The sequence below is a fragment of the Notothenia rossii genome, assembly GCF_949606895.1.
Source record: "Notothenia rossii genome assembly, chromosome: 1".
Lineage (NCBI taxonomy): Eukaryota > Metazoa > Chordata > Actinopteri > Perciformes > Nototheniidae > Notothenia > Notothenia rossii.
The window spans coordinates 27346580-27362261 of record NC_136912.1 but is presented as its reverse complement, the minus strand read 5'-3'; the positions used below and the strand labels follow the sequence as shown (position 1 = coordinate 27362261).

Below are 15682 nucleotides of genomic sequence, written 5' to 3'. Positions count from 1 at the left end.
CTCTCTGTCCTCTCACATCTCGGCAGGCTCGTCAGTCCCCTCCTGCTCCCTGGCTAAATGACGCACTGCGTGCTAATAGAACCATCCTTCGGGCAGCAGAGCGGAAATGGTGGAAATCCAAACACCATGACGACCTCCTAACCTATCAGGCTCTCCTCTCCTCTTTCTCTGCTTCGATCTCTCAGGCAAAAAGCACTTTATTTCAAGATAAGATCCAATCTTCATATTCCAATCCCACAAAACTATTTTCTATCTTCTCCACCCTCTTGAACCCCCCCAAAGCCCCTTCCCCCTCCTCCCTTCTGTCAAGCGACTTTGTTAACCACTTTGAAAAAAAGGTTGATGATATTCGCTCTTCTTTTTCTGACTCACCTTTACTCACCGCTGGACCACCAGACCCTCCCTTCACCCACACACTATCCTCCTTTTCCTCTCTCTCTCCAAGTGAGGTTCTTACCCTCATTACCTCTGCCCGCCCTACCACCTGTCCTCTGGACCCTATCCCCTCAAACCTCCTTCAGACTATCGCTCCTGATATTCTACCGTTTCTCGCCCATTTCATCAATACTTCTCTAACTTCTGGTCACTTTCCAAACAGTCTCAAGGAGGCAAGAGTAAACCCTCTCCTAAAGAAACCCACTCTCAACCCGTCTGATGTTATAAACTACAGGCCTGTTCTCTCCTCCCGTTCCTGTCTAAAACACTTGAACGCGCTGTCTTTAAACAACTCTCCTGTTATCTCCATCAGAACAACCTTCTGGATCCGCACCAGTCTGGTTTCAAGGCAGGTCACTCAACAGAAACTGCCCTCCTTGCTGTCTCAGAGGAACTGCACACGGCTAAAGCAGCCTCCCTCTCCTCTGTCATCATCCTTCTGGACCTGTCTGCTGCTTTCGACACGGTGAACCATCAGATCCTCCTTCGCAATCTCCAAGAACTTGGAGTTTCAGGCTCTGCACTTTCCCTCCTCACCTCATACCTCAAAGACCGCACCTACAGGGTAACTTGGAGATGGTCCGAGTCCGACCCTTGTCAATTAACTACAGGGGTCTCTCAGGGCTCTGTTCTTGGTCCCCTCCTCTTCTCCTTGTACACAAACTCGCTCGGATCAGTCATTAGCCCGCATGGTTTTTCATACCACTGCTACGCTGACGACACCCAATTAATTCTGTCCTTTCCCCGCTCAGAGACCCAGGTCGTCGCACGCATCTCTGCTTGCCTAGCAGACATCTCTCAGTGGATGTCTGCTCATCACCTCAAGCTCAACCTTGACAAGACTGAACTGCTTTTCCTTCCGGGAAAAGATTGTCCCACTCTTGACCTAACAATCAACATTGGCACTTCTATTGTTTCCCCGACTCAGACTGCAAGGAATCTGGGTGTGACCCTAGATAACAAACTGTCCTTCACTGCAAACATCGCTGCTACAACCCGCTGCTGCAGATACACGCTTTACAACATCAGGAGGATACGTCCCCAGCTGACCCAGAAAGCGACGCAGGTTCTGGTCCAGGCTTTCGTCATCTCACGCCTAGACTACTGCAACTCCCTCCTGGCTGGTCTACCTGCATGTGCCATCCGACCTCTGCAGCTCATCCAGAATGCAGCGGCTTGTCTGGTCTTCGACCTTCCTAAATTCTCCCACACCATGCCGCTCCTCCGCTCCCTTCACTGGCTTCCGGTAACTGCTAGAATCCACTTCAAGACAATGGTACTTGCGTACCATGCTGTGAATTGATCTGGCCCTTCCTACATCCAGGACATGGTTAAACCGTACACCCCAGCACGTGCACTCCGCTCTGCATCAGCCAAACAGCTCGCTGCACCCGCACTGCGAGGGGGACCCAAGTTCCCATCAGCAAAAACACGTGGGTTTGCTATCCTGGCTCCAAAATGGTGGAATGAGCTCCCCATTGACATCAGGACAGCAGAAAGCTTACACATCTTCCGGCGCAGACTGAAAACTCATCTCTTTCGACTCCACTTCGATCAATAGAACTATTAACAAAGCACTTGTATACTAATGAAGGACTGTCTTATCCAAAGCCAGTTGAGTAGCACTTGAAATGTTTTAGCTCCATGAAACCTGATGTACTTATATGATTCTGTTTTCTTCAAGTTTGTTATTTGTTGGTCGAACGCACTTATTGTAAGTCGCTTTGGATAAAAGCGTCAGCTAAATGCAATTTAATGTAATGTAATGATATACATTACTTTTCAATTTTCTGTGATATAATCTATATTTCAATAAAATGAGGGTCGTCTTTGACAAAAAAACTCAAAAGCAATTTTTTGAAGTGGTTAATCTTCAAGAATTTGCTTTACATTTTATATATTTTTTCGTACTGAGCAGTATTGGTTGTCAGGTTTTTTGGACTTCAATTTCCATGTTGTCAAAAGCAACATAGGCGGAATTTGTCATGAAAATGTATGGTAATTTATCTTTTTGATTTGGAATAAGAATTTATTTTCATTCAGCTTGATTCATGCAGTTCAAGTAGTGTTTTAATACTCTTTTCTTCTCTGACAGGACCATCGACTGAGTAAAAAGTCTTTACTCTTGCCCATCAAAGAGCAGTTGTGGCAATTTTAGGGTAAGTGTGAAGTTGTAAATTCACAGTTGAGAAGAAACTATTTAATCTTTTTACAAGACTTGCCACTTAGTTATTTTCAAGTTATTGTAGGGGCTATTCAAGTCTATAAAATGTGAACGTGTTAACAAACTCTTTTCTTATCTCAGCTGTTTAAAGCTTCTCAGGTTTTGGACTCAATGCATTTACACAGGATCTGACCAGGTTCCAATTGTGGTGTTCGTGTCATTCAGGTCTATAAAACAGTTTATAAACGTGCTCATAAAACTATTTCTGGACTGCTTCTTTGTCTCTGCTCCGTAAAACCAGTCACATTATTGGAAGATAGGGGTTCTGCATGTGGTGCCGTGGCTGTGTATGTCACCGTGTTATTTTAGTTCAACAATAAAAAATGCAACTGCTGTCAAAGGAATTTACAGGCTGTTGTTGTCTGTGATTTCTTTTTAAAGCTGGTTTTATGAGATCATATGTTCTTTGAATCCTTGGCCAAATGCTGATAGCTTGTCATAACTTCTCTGCAATCTGGGTTAGCCACAAGGACACCAATGTCTGGACTGCAAATTAAAAAGTTATTTTTTGGTGTGAATCAGATATAGCCTACTATTTTGAAATGAGGGTGTGTGCCTATGTCTCCCTGCCCTGGCCGTTCAGGTGTATGTTCATGTTTTGACAGATCTGTTAGTTGATCATTTGGCCCTCTCATGATTTAAGAGAAGTGAAGCTATGTTTAAAGTCAAGGAGCTTTAGGATATAAACACCTGCATATAAATCTGGATGCCCTCTAATGAAAGCATGCAACTGAACAATTTCTTTGCATGGGATTAATGGTGAATTTTTTTGTTTTTATTTGATTGTGTATATACTTCCTAGGATAAAGTTTATTTAAATAGATACAATTAAACAGCTTCAACCTAAAAGTTGAAGACACTATTGTTTGTGTAAGTCCAAGGTGCTAGCTGCTGTGCCTGTTAGTGTGCACATAATGAAAGAGGCCTGCTGAAATAGATACCTTCTTCTCATGCAATGACCAAAACCACATTTGACCTTCAGGGTGTGTGAAAGTGTGTCACATGGGTTTGTAAATGAATTTGTGAGCTTTGGTTTGTCACATACTATAGCCTACTCACTGCTCTACATAAAGGTCTCTCTCTAATGAGGCTAAAGGTAGAATATTAGAATGGCTTTAATTAACAGGCTAAGCCTGCTTAATGGCTTCACACATGTCAGCTTAAAGCCACTACAAAATAAACATTCCCCTCTTCATGGGAATGCTCAGCTCCAGAGTGGCATTCCCAGCTGCACCCAGAGCAGTTCTTTGGAAAACTGATCGCCTGGAAAGGGAGTTGTTCTTACTTAGCACAGTCTTACTTTGGCATTTCACATACAGTATGAATTGTCATGGTTGTCTTTGTTTTACTGAAATATTATGTCATAAAATATAATGGTGATACTGATATAGGAGAGGTAGTGGAGCCATTACATTTTTCATCCAACAAGATTATCACAAGGGACAAACCATTTCCCTGTTCCTATTATCCCCGTAAAACTTGAGACACTCTAAATACCTCCTAATTGACTGCATGCATGGTAAGATATACTATACTGCTTTCAACACAATTCAATCTGGGCACACACTGTAAGCTTAAGCACACAAACACACACAAAGATACAAAGTTCTGGCCTCATAACAATGCAGTTTAAAGTAAATTATTTGTCAAAATATATTATATATACAAATATTTCATTCAAATATTTATATTACTTTAGGCAGACAACGTTGCTCCTGATATAGCAATGTAGAATATACATTTCTATTTTTAGTTTGTACCAGCAGCAGTGCTATAGAGGATATTTGATGGTTTTGTGACATACACAAATATTCTTTAGCACTGACATTATTGTTTTGAAAATGTGATTTCTTCCAAATATTAGTTACCATAAGATATCATGCGTCAAAAGTTTAAGGCTTACACATTTGCACATTAACAGACAAATATTGATAAACAAAGCACAATGGTAGTCAAGGAATAAGCATTTGTTTGCATGACTAGCTTCAGGTAAATCATTTTGCAACTGAGAGCTGTATCTGTGAGAGCCTGCTCCTCTGAGTGGTGATAAGTTGTTACTCGGACTTCCACACTTTGTCAGTGGATAGTTCTTTGCAAGGCCTCTTGCTGACACTCTCAATCATTAAAAATGACTTTTCGTCACTTGGCTTTTCAACCACAGCTGGCTACAACGAATATGACGGATCACTTCTCAGCATGTTCTCTGTTCACATGACTGCGCTAATGTTAGCCATAGGTGAATTATGGGAAATGTGGTTTGATGGCAGACTTTCATAGTAGTAAGAATGCTTTTCCCATATGCTGATTGACTACTAATACCATAATGGTTAGAACTAGACAACATTTGTCCATGGACTGCAAACAGTCAACAGACATGCACAGACTCAGTCAGCTGCATGATCTAGATTTTAACATGGGTACGACTGTGATATGTTTGAAGGTATAATTAGCGTATTCATTTCTTCTGTCTGTATGTAGATGTTTGTTTTCAAATAACTTTTTTTCATTCCTTAAATTGCAGTGGCTACAGCATGGTTGCTCATATGGTATAATTTTAAAGAGAATGGTGATGTAAGAGTAGGGAACTGTTGGGAAGTATTTGTTGTATCGTGGCTATGGAGTTTGATGGTTTTCAAAGATTGCAGGAGGTTCACTGGACAAAGGGTTTCATTGTAATTCACTTTTGTTTCTGCCATGCTTAACACTGAGTCATTCAGACATGCACCATTATAGAAACCACTACTGCTACAGTGGTATCTGCTTTCTCACAGGGCCAAAAATAAGCTGGGGGATTGTTATGTAGAGTTGTCACATGAGTATATGCATGCGCTTGCAAACACGTAACGCATAGCGATAGTTTCTTGTTGCTTCTAGCTCAGATTCTGTTAGATATGTTTTGAATGTTGCCTTTTTAAAGCATACAATGCGATGATGTAGATAATATCAGATCTCTTGGTTGGTTAAATAAAGTTCTTTTGGCATGATATTGACTCTGCTTTTATCTATAGAGGTTAGTTACTCTTAAATACAGAGCAAAATGACATTTAAAAACAGCATTAATTTATGTTCAGCCAGATGGCCTTGCCTTATTTAATCAAATTTGAATGCTGGACTGTTTGTGATTTCGGTGTTTATAATCTGTGAGTTAGGTAGCGGCACATGGCAAACAATTTTTGGCCACGTGCCAACCAGTAAACTCAGCGCTGTAGATTAATCAATGTATTCATAGTACTATGATAAGTCAAAAAGCCTGATTAAACAGTTAGAATGCTTGAGTTAGGCCACTCTTTACATGGTCCACATTTTAGCATTTTATAAAACCAATTCATTGATTTTCCACAACTTTTTTTAAGTTAAAGCAAAGTAGCCAAACCTCTTGGAACTTAAAAACTGGATGTTTGTAATCTTTCTATTCTTGTTATTTCAATTTTGAATTGTATTTGGTAACCTTTAAAAGGTGTAACAATTTGTCCTAAATAAAAAATTGTTGAGGCACAGTTATGGTTTCTTGTATTAAACACAAATGCGATTCTCGAACCGATCCTTTGGAAACAGTATACGTTTCAATCTCAAAATCATTCACCTTGCCAAATGACATATTATAAAAATAATTCAACCTGGAAACACCAAGCTAGACCCTATGTTTTGCTTTTGAGGTGTGGTATATCCTTAAAGGATTACTAATATGCTCTCACTCAGTACTTTTCTTCCCCTGATGGTGATTTATTACCACGCACGCCCCACCTTTTGGCTCATAGATGTGAAACCCAAGACTGCCTGGCCATTACAAAATGTGAATAATCTGACGCGGTGTTCCAGGGGCAGGAGAACGGACCGCTCCGATGATTCAGCAGCTAAATTGATCACGACACCTACTGAGTGACTGATTGCATTCCCAGAACCCCAGTGAATCCCTTCATTGGCCAGAATATGTGAAGGAGTGTGTGTCTGTGGCTGTGTGTTTGTGCAGGACTGTGGAGGTGATAATCAGTTGTGGCAGGGGGGGACTTTCTTTTCCCTGTTGTTGTGCCGCGTGAAGCTGTCCCGGGCAGGGACTCCCATTTAGTCCCTTTCTACTCACCCCCCTTTTGCCGTCCCCTGAGCCCACCTCTTCTGCTTTTCCCTCTTAAACTTCACTCAGTCAACCTTCTGTTTCCCTTTGAAGAGGCTTTGATCTGGTTTTCCCATCTTTTGAAACTGGAGAGAAGAGGGGAAGTGAAGAAATGTCCTGTAATTGTAGATTGGGTTGTTTTCTAGGGAAAGCCTAAAGCCTAAATAGCCTAAAGGGCGCTTTGCTGCCTTTGCAGCTGTCGATCAGGAGTAGCTGAGTGGAAGAACCCCTGCTGAAGCTCAGCAGCCGTTCTTTCCCTTCCTGCTGGGCTTTCTGTCATCTGAACATGCAAGTAAGGGGAGAGAAAAACATAGCTGGCTCAGAAGGTTGACTCATCAGGATTTGCTGTCTTAACTGTAGTGGTTATTTTTGAGGGGGGTGTTAAGGCTGCAGGTGGTGCTAGGGAGTTTGTTTTGCCATGCAGCAAGCTTGGGATCGGACAAGTAGCACTGAGAGGGTCAAGAGAGATCATACAAAAATGCTGGGAAAAGGACAAAGTGGTGGATATCCCCCCGAGACAACCAGTGAACTCTTGCAGAGGTAAGAGAAAGTTAGATCCACCCTAAAAAGGCCAAGGTGTGTCCAGTTAAAGCACATGTCTGGTGCTTACTGTATGAAATATGTATTTGTTCCACAGAACTTTGGGTGATGGCATTCATGAATACACAGTAACTCCCAGTGCTTTCGATAGTGATGGGAAGTATTGCTGAAAATAAGTTTTACATGTGCTAGAATGTATGTCAACTTGCAGGAAATCTCTCGCAGTGTCAAGCCTTAATTTATATATCAATTAAACTTTATTCTGCAGTATGCCTCAAAATTAAGTATTTAGATATGTCCTATTAAGTAGTATTTAAGTGAATTTGAATTAAATAATTTTCAATTATAAATACTGGCCCCTAGTTCTCCACTCTAAAGGTGAGACTTTTTTTAGTACCTAAACATTTTGACCAAAAATGACCTATAAATCCTTAGTACAAACTACGATATTTGCCACTGAATCAATCTTTGGTCATCGTCTTTTCCCAAGAGATACATTTGGGACGCATACATGCATTGTGCAAGAGAATATAATACAATTACTATGTTGATTAAAAAAGCTAACATAATTCAAAAATGGTTCAAGCACATAATTATTTTTAAACACTTATCACATGAGAATTTAAATATGTTTGATGTCTTCTAATATAAGAAGTCTAACTACTGTACTACTTGCTTCTTAAACATTTTTGCCCACAGGGAATAGATCTTATTTATTCAAAATACAGAAATCAACATCATTCAATCTGTAAAACTATGTTAAACACAAGCAACTTTTTAGGTGAATGTGGTGATCTATTGAAATTGTTTGTCTTAGTTAAATCAAAAGAATATGCGAAAACCTTTTTTTTGTTACTGAAAGGCAAAAGAATCACCAGTCATTTTCAAAACATTATGTCTTGTCTTGAAGATTTGTAGAAATGTAAAAAGTATATATTTTGCAAAATCATGCTGTAACGTCCGCGAAACAAAAATGCATCTGGTAAAGTCTTTTAAGTCCGGCCTCTTTAAAGTCCAGGCCGTACGTTCAGTCTCGCAGCTTTTCTATAAAGCTGTATCTTAACACTGTATTAGGTCATAAGGCGACTAACACATTTTGCAGCTCAATCGCAATCCAACTGAATTTTTACTTAGCAGAATTGTGTATTATAGGAATTACTTTAGTTACCTCTTTGAGCAGACATTATTGGTGGCAAACAGCCGTACTGTTGAGTATAATGTATTCTGGATTATTCTTGATACTACTGTAAACTGGCTTTATTGGTCAAATATTTGCTATGTTCGCAGGAGGGAATAAGAGCATGTGTTCTTGTAGCAACATTTCATAATATTACCTGCTAAGCGACAAAATAAAAGGTTACAGTGGTCCATACATGGATTTTTCATTCCGCTGCTTAATTTAGATCAACTAATTAAGGATATGCAGCAACACATGATATTCAGCATGGTTCTCTAAGATTTTGTGTGAGCCAACAAGAGTTTTGTCTGAGAAATATTTGTATTAACAGTTCTGTTAACACAAAGCTGCTCAAAATCATATACACCAGGTAACATGTTTATGCAATTATAATTTGAATCTGTCAGTTTCCATTTCATTTTAGTTGCTGTTATTGCAAAAAATACAGTTGCACTCATACTTAATGAATGGCTTGATTGGATTTGATGTCGCAAATACACTTCACTTGCAATATAGCCTGAAAGTAATTTTGTTTTTAAGATTTCTCAACTCTTGTTAGTGAGAGAAAAGGATTACAATATTATTCATTTGAAAATTAATAGATTACAACTGCAGCTAGGCTTGATAAAAGAAAGCATAACATTTCATAATTATCCTATAATATCATAACAATTATAACAAATAGACAAACAATATCATACTAAGCAGAATTTAGATATAACTAAATTAATATTATATGTCAAATCAAATATGCCCATAGTAAGTAGTTGCATTAATCATAAAAAAGTCCAATAGCAGTTAGAATGGAGAGACAAACTTGCTCTTTTATTAACACACTTACCGTTTTATTCGGTCCTCTCCTAGTATCCCCTTTTTACTGTATAACCAGGACCTTCTTGTATTTTCAGTGTAAAATCAGAGTTGCATAGTTTCCGTCTCAACACCTCTGGCCCTTTTTAGTGATCTTGTTACCGGATAATGTGTGGTCCACATTTTTTTTACATGTAAATTATATAAAAACCTGTCCTTTGTCACTCTCTGAACAGGCCATCAAATAATAGGGTAACTGAAAGCTCCAAGTTGCTAAAATTGTAGTCTTGTGTTTCCCTTGGTTTTGTGATAATTAATCTTTGAATGATTGAACAGATTTGTGGTCAAAGAGATTGTCTGGTCATTCACATTTGCACTTATCCGTTCCCTGTTTTTCCTATTTCACTTTCCTCCTCTTACTGCTATTTCCCACCTGCCGGCTCTATATCACTCTGGCAACATGTCACAGGAGGCGAAGGAGCAACTTGTACCTTGTGTTACAATATGTGAAGCTCTTCATTAGAACACTGACGCGTGAAGATGCCACAGGAAAGGTAAATCTCTTGCATTGAGACATTGCATTTTTTTTTCATTTATTTGGTTTTATTGGGGGTTGCACTTTGTGTTTATGGGGTAGAGTGTTTTCTCGAGCTGTGGAACAGCAAAAAGCCTCGGCTACATTTCATGGCGCAACCTAAGGGCGACAAATGCTGTTTTATTGCCCTTCTGAGTCAAAGGAGCCTTTTGCTGTAAAACACTATAAAACATATTTTTGATGTTATTTAGCTCTTATTTGTGTCTTTCAAAAATGGGTTATTTTTCTTCAGTCCTGAGATTTATGAATAAATAATACCCATACTATAAAATGAATGGATTATTTAAAAAAAAAAAATGTCATCACTGGATTTACCCTTATCCTTTTTTTAATTGAATTTGATATTAGTTGTTGGTTGAATTGTTTGGTATCATTGTTGAAGATTGTTTGCTTTTAACACTCCCATCCCACAGCAGGTCATTAACAAGAGCTAATCTGATGAGCTTTCCTGCACCTAATGTGGCTCTGCCCTAAAGCTTGCCTGGACTTAGATGTTGAGATTGATTTTTGAGCTGGCTTCACTGCTCTGTGACATTGGGGTCTCCTTTGAAATTCATTGAATTCGTTTGAAAAAGGCTAAGCAAAACAAATGCAGTGAGTCTTTTATTTTTTTATTTAGAGTTGAACACACATTTCTTTTGCTTTAGTTCTGAAAGTCATTACTGGTTTGCATTTTATCCATACAGGCTAGTTGGTTTTATGAAAAGGAAAGGCAGTGTAGTGTACAAACAATGTTGCATGTGTCTATTGCCTCCTAAATAAAAAGTATTTTAAGAGACTAGATTTAATCGCTTCTTCAGCAACAGTTCTTATCGTTAGTTAACTTTAGATGTAGCAGATTAATTATGGCCTGGTGTTACTTTTAGGTGAGAAGAATTTTCTCTCCTTTTGCTTATAGGAATTATACATTCATTGCGTCACCTCCTGTAGACTTACTACTATGTCCTCCCACACCACCACCTTAAGCATGTGTTCATTGCTGTGTTGACACGTGGCAACAACTGTTGCTAATCTTGATGTTAAATGGCTGACAGTTGTGCGGCACCAGGCAGGTGCCTCCAAGGCCTCGTCGTAACCAGGGCCAGGTCTGTCTTTTTTCGTGGGGACAAAAATCAAGTCTAGGTGCATCCTGTAATAACATTTTTTAAGAAATATTCTTATTATCAGCCTAAATCACAACAATGTGCTGTGGAAAAATCATATCCCATTTCCTTCAACTTGACTTATCTTTTTGCCCAAATTCAATTCTAGTGGCAGGTGCCTTTCTGTATAAGGAAGGATTGCATTTTTACTTTTGAGCCACTATTGCCAACTTTTGTGTAATGAAAGTTGCCAGCACCATTTGCTACGTTTCCAGGTGACATCATACTCAAATTTTAATATGGGTGACTTTATGCATTCATGGGCAGATCAACTTAAGTCATTTAAAAAAGGTAGAAAAACATCAGACAAAACATTTGAGTGTTGTTTGATTTTCTGCTGTTCAAAAAAAGGTGCAAAGTGGGTCCAAATAGTTTTTAAGATAGTGTTAAGGTTGGCAACTTAGCAACACTGCATCAAGCTCTTGCATCAAGTTCCATGATTCCATCACCAAAACTATTAAATGTACATTCGCTAACCATCAGACAGTTCAAAAATATACTTTTAAAAAACACCATTATCCATCCTCATTATCAAATGGTGAGAGAACTTACAAAAGAGGGCTCGTTTTTAAATTGATATGGCTCCTGGAAACGTGTTATCTCTTCTGTATATTCTTTGGTGGGTTTATTATCGTATACATCAATAAACAGTTTGAAGTTTTTTGGCTACCATTTTAATGCTATACCAGAGATTATTAAGCTTGTGGTGATTTCCTCTGTTAACTTCAGCAAATATCTACCAGTACTGTAGATTTTGTCTCTGGTTCTCACCCTGCAGCAGACAGTATTATTATGTAGCAGTGGAACAGGGTTTACAGGCATTGAGTTGGTAGACTTAGCAGACTTAACTATCTGGAACAATGGGAGTTGACAGAGTTAAAGAGGCTTAAATGTGTTTATACACCGTACGACATTAAAATAAAGCAATGAGATATGATTGTTGTCAAATATTTCCATCCGTATAGATTTATCAATGAGATTTGCACATTGTTTGGAAGGGCTTGAGTGGGATACACAAGTTCATCCAAAATCTTAATAGTTTCAGGGATTTGTTCTGGGGCCACCATAAATTAGGCTCTAATGTAACTCAAGTGGCACAATATTCTTCTGATATGGTGCAATAAAAATGTAGCTTGTACAATATTAACACAATATGAGTCTTTGATGTAATGTATGTGATGTCTATCATGAAACCAGTTATGTATTTATAGATTACTACAATATTCAGCATGTTGCAGTTCTTAGTACACAGCCTCAAATAGCGCCTCTTTCTGTAGTTCTGTTGAGTTTTATTTTATTGCACTGGAATCATTTGTCAGTGCAGCTGTGACATTTTGAGAATGTGAAACTACTGTAAGAATATCATATCTATAATATCTCTTCTTTTAGAATGAAAATGTATAGTTATAGCTAAAGGGTCATTGAGTTACCTTTGTGACATTTCGGTTCTCTGGAAAATCCTGGGGTTGACCTCAGCTCAAACTATAGAAGACAATCAATCAGGTCCTTGGGGATCAGCGCTTCATCATTAGCTTCGTAGTTCTTAAGACTTTATGTGAGCTAGCAGAATCTAAAGGTCTTGGTGTAAGCAAAATCTAAATAGAAATGCTTGTTCATATGAAACTAATGAGATGCACTGCCCCTTGGTAAATATTAGGAATTAGAAAAATATACGTATATAAGTATAGAAATATAAGTATGTAAGTGATAACTTATTTAAATCAATAGAACTTAAATTCATGTGTTTTTATGTTTATATCAGGGTTTCCATTAGCCAGTAATTACCGTTTTTTAGCTGGTAAAATTGAATAAAAACCGGTAAATTCAAAACCTGCCGGTCAAAATGTCCGATGCTCCGATCGATTGGCCGCCGGTCATTATCGGCCGATATTCACTCTTAATAGTTTGATCTATGATCTCTATAAAGGCCGATCAGGAGAGCTGGATCTGATAGATATGGACATATACGCGAGTGAAGTACCGGACGCTAGAGAGAGAGATCAGAACAGCTGCTGAGTCTGACCTGAAGCCCCGCCCTCTGTTTAGCGCGCTGCATTAGAAACTGACGAGCTGTCAGGAGAGAGAGAGAGGAAAAGAGAGGATCCGTTTCTCCCGTGTTATTATTCAAAGTTAATGTAAACTTTTGAATAATATACTTCATCTACTACAAGTAGTTTCTTTGAATGTAATAATTATGTTGTTTGTTGTTTGTGGATTCATTTATTGAAAAATGAATCTGAATTTTTCGATCTGTTACGATTATAAACTGAAGCAATATAAAAATGACTCCCATTAACTGAGTTTTAAACATCAGCATATCCGGTCATAGTCCGGTAATTACCTGCTAACGGAAACTCTGCTACACAATTCTTATTATTCTTATTGAAACATGACCGGTAAGTTTTTAATTTGTCCGGTAAAATAAATTCTGTTCGGACATTTGACCGGCGAGAAAAAAATCCTAGTGGAAACCCTGGTTTATATCTGTGTATGGATAAGCACTTTGTTTTTGAAAGACTAAAGGTCAGATAAAATACGATCTTAGAAATGGCGAACAACATTATTGCTTATTATTTTTGAACATTTCATACACATAAAGTCTTCTTTTTGGCAGTGTCAGTGTTTTCCTCTCTGACTTATGGCAAATTATTCCAATTGGTCTTTGAATGTTTTAACTGCTTACTTTTTAAAAGCAGGACGAAACTGTTTAGCACAGGGGTTTCCAAACTTTTTTCACCGAGGGCCACATACAGAAAAATATACGAAGGGCTTGGCCACTTATAGAGGTGAGGTATATTGCCTTGTAAGTTAAGTTATAATTTAGCAAAATGTAGGTAAATTAGGCATGATACATAATTATGCTTTTAGAAAAAAACAGCCTACATCACAGCTCTCTAGTGTTAGAACGGGGTACAAAAATACTGTACTCAAATGCGACTACTGATATTTTAATGAGAAAAATAAAACAAAGTTATAACAAAAAATCACTCTTGCGAGGACAAAACAAAACTTCTGGATTTCAAACAAAATAAAACTCTCCTCTCTGGTTTAACGCTGGGTCTCTGGACATAGAAGCACACTGAAACAAGACGAACTGGCACAAGACAAAGGGAGACAAGGACTATTTAAACATGAGGGAATTGGGAAAAGGTGGAAACAATCAGGGGCGGGGCAGACGCTGACGATGGCGGAAAAAACCCCAAAGTGAGGAAGTAACTTTCCTTTCAGGACCTGAAAGGAAAGACAAGAGGTAAGTAAAAAATAAAACAGGAAATGGGAAAAAGAGACATGACATGAAACATGGGGACTTGACTAGAGATGACAGATAAGACGTCAAGTAACAAGAAAACCTGACTACATGGAAACCTGACAAGACTTGAATTACATACCTGACTAAACATGAAATGACAGACTTAAAACAAACACAACTAACACAATTGACGAGACACCACATCTAGGGTTTCATTTATCTTGTTGGCAGCTCATCGCCTAAAACAGAGGCCTCAGAGTGATTATAATAAGGGGAAATATGAAGGGTCAATTTCAAGCTTGTTATCTAAATAAGTTATTGGGCTTTTTTTTATCAACTAAGATTTGTTAGAAAATGTTTTCAACATGAATTGACGTGAATTTATTTCATAACTGGGCTTATTAACACGTGAATACTACTGTGTAATATATTTTTACATATATATTTAAGAAGTACAATATATGGAAAGCACAAGTTTCATTTGTGGGCCATATTTCTTTATACTTTTTTAATTTGCTGAGGTCCGATTCAAAAATGTCCTGCGGGCCGCATTTGGCCCCCGGGCCTTAGTTTGGACACCCCTGGTTTAGCATAAAGGCTGTCAAAATAGCAGCTTTTGCTCAGGTCTCTACAGAGATTTACTTTTTTAAGTGTTATATTAACCTGTCGAGGGGTTGTATTTTTTAACTGCAAACATCCTGTATCCTAACCACCCGACTGGAAAAGGTAAATCTGTTAGTGAGACTTGAAAAATTACAACAAATGTAGAAGGAGAAAAAACATGCTTTCCCTTAAATGTCGTCTTGAGTTTTTCACCATAATGTTGACCTGGTTCCATAATTACAAGTTAATGTAAGTATACAGAGGTGTTTGCAGGCCCTTTCATTGAGCTCAACATTATTAAATCTCACATTCAGTTCCATGAATCATAAGTAGTAAGAGATTGTTTTAAGATCTAAACAATACTGCCACTTCTGGGCAATTTTTAAGAGATAAGTTTGATGCACAAGGGCATATTTGACAGGTGAAGGCTTGTACGTACATTCTGCATGTTCAAAGATGTTGTCCACAGCATGTGCAGATTACAAAATGTCATATAACTTGGGCCTTCATTAACCCATGTACCTATACGAATGCGGAAATTAAGGCTTTAGTTATTTACAAATCAAAACAATTTTCTGTAGACTGCTTCATTTTGTAAAAGTGATCAAATCCACTATTTAGATGTTTTTATAATGTGCTTATTATCAGCTCTCTACAACGCTATTGTAAAAGCCTTTTGAGAGAGAATGTTTAGGAAGCATGTTGCCCTCCAGGTTTACCAGCAGAAGAGTAAGGGCATCTTAGCGACACATAAACCCACCCCCTGTTTAAAGTCTCACGCAGCCGCTCTGCTCT

General features: G+C 38.4%; 1 protein-coding gene across 3 annotated transcripts in view; it reads left to right on the top strand.

The window, feature by feature from the left end:
• The first annotated feature begins 2389 nt into the window (after positions 1-2389).
• rbm20 (RNA binding motif protein 20) overlaps positions 2390-15682 on the top strand; it is a 50973-nt gene continuing 37680 nt past the window's right edge. Inside the window, exons 1-2 of one of the 3 annotated variants that reach the window (XM_079669333.1) lie at positions 7290-7310; positions 9767-9851. In XM_079669333.1, the coding sequence (XP_079525459.1) occupies positions 9838-9851 (14 nt within the window). In that variant the 5' untranslated portion in view covers positions 7290-7310; positions 9767-9837. Of the gene's footprint in view, positions 2595-6811; positions 7311-9766; positions 9852-15682 lie in introns of those variants that run through there. The other 2 variants (XM_079669335.1, XM_079669332.1) reach the window with 2 other exon arrangements.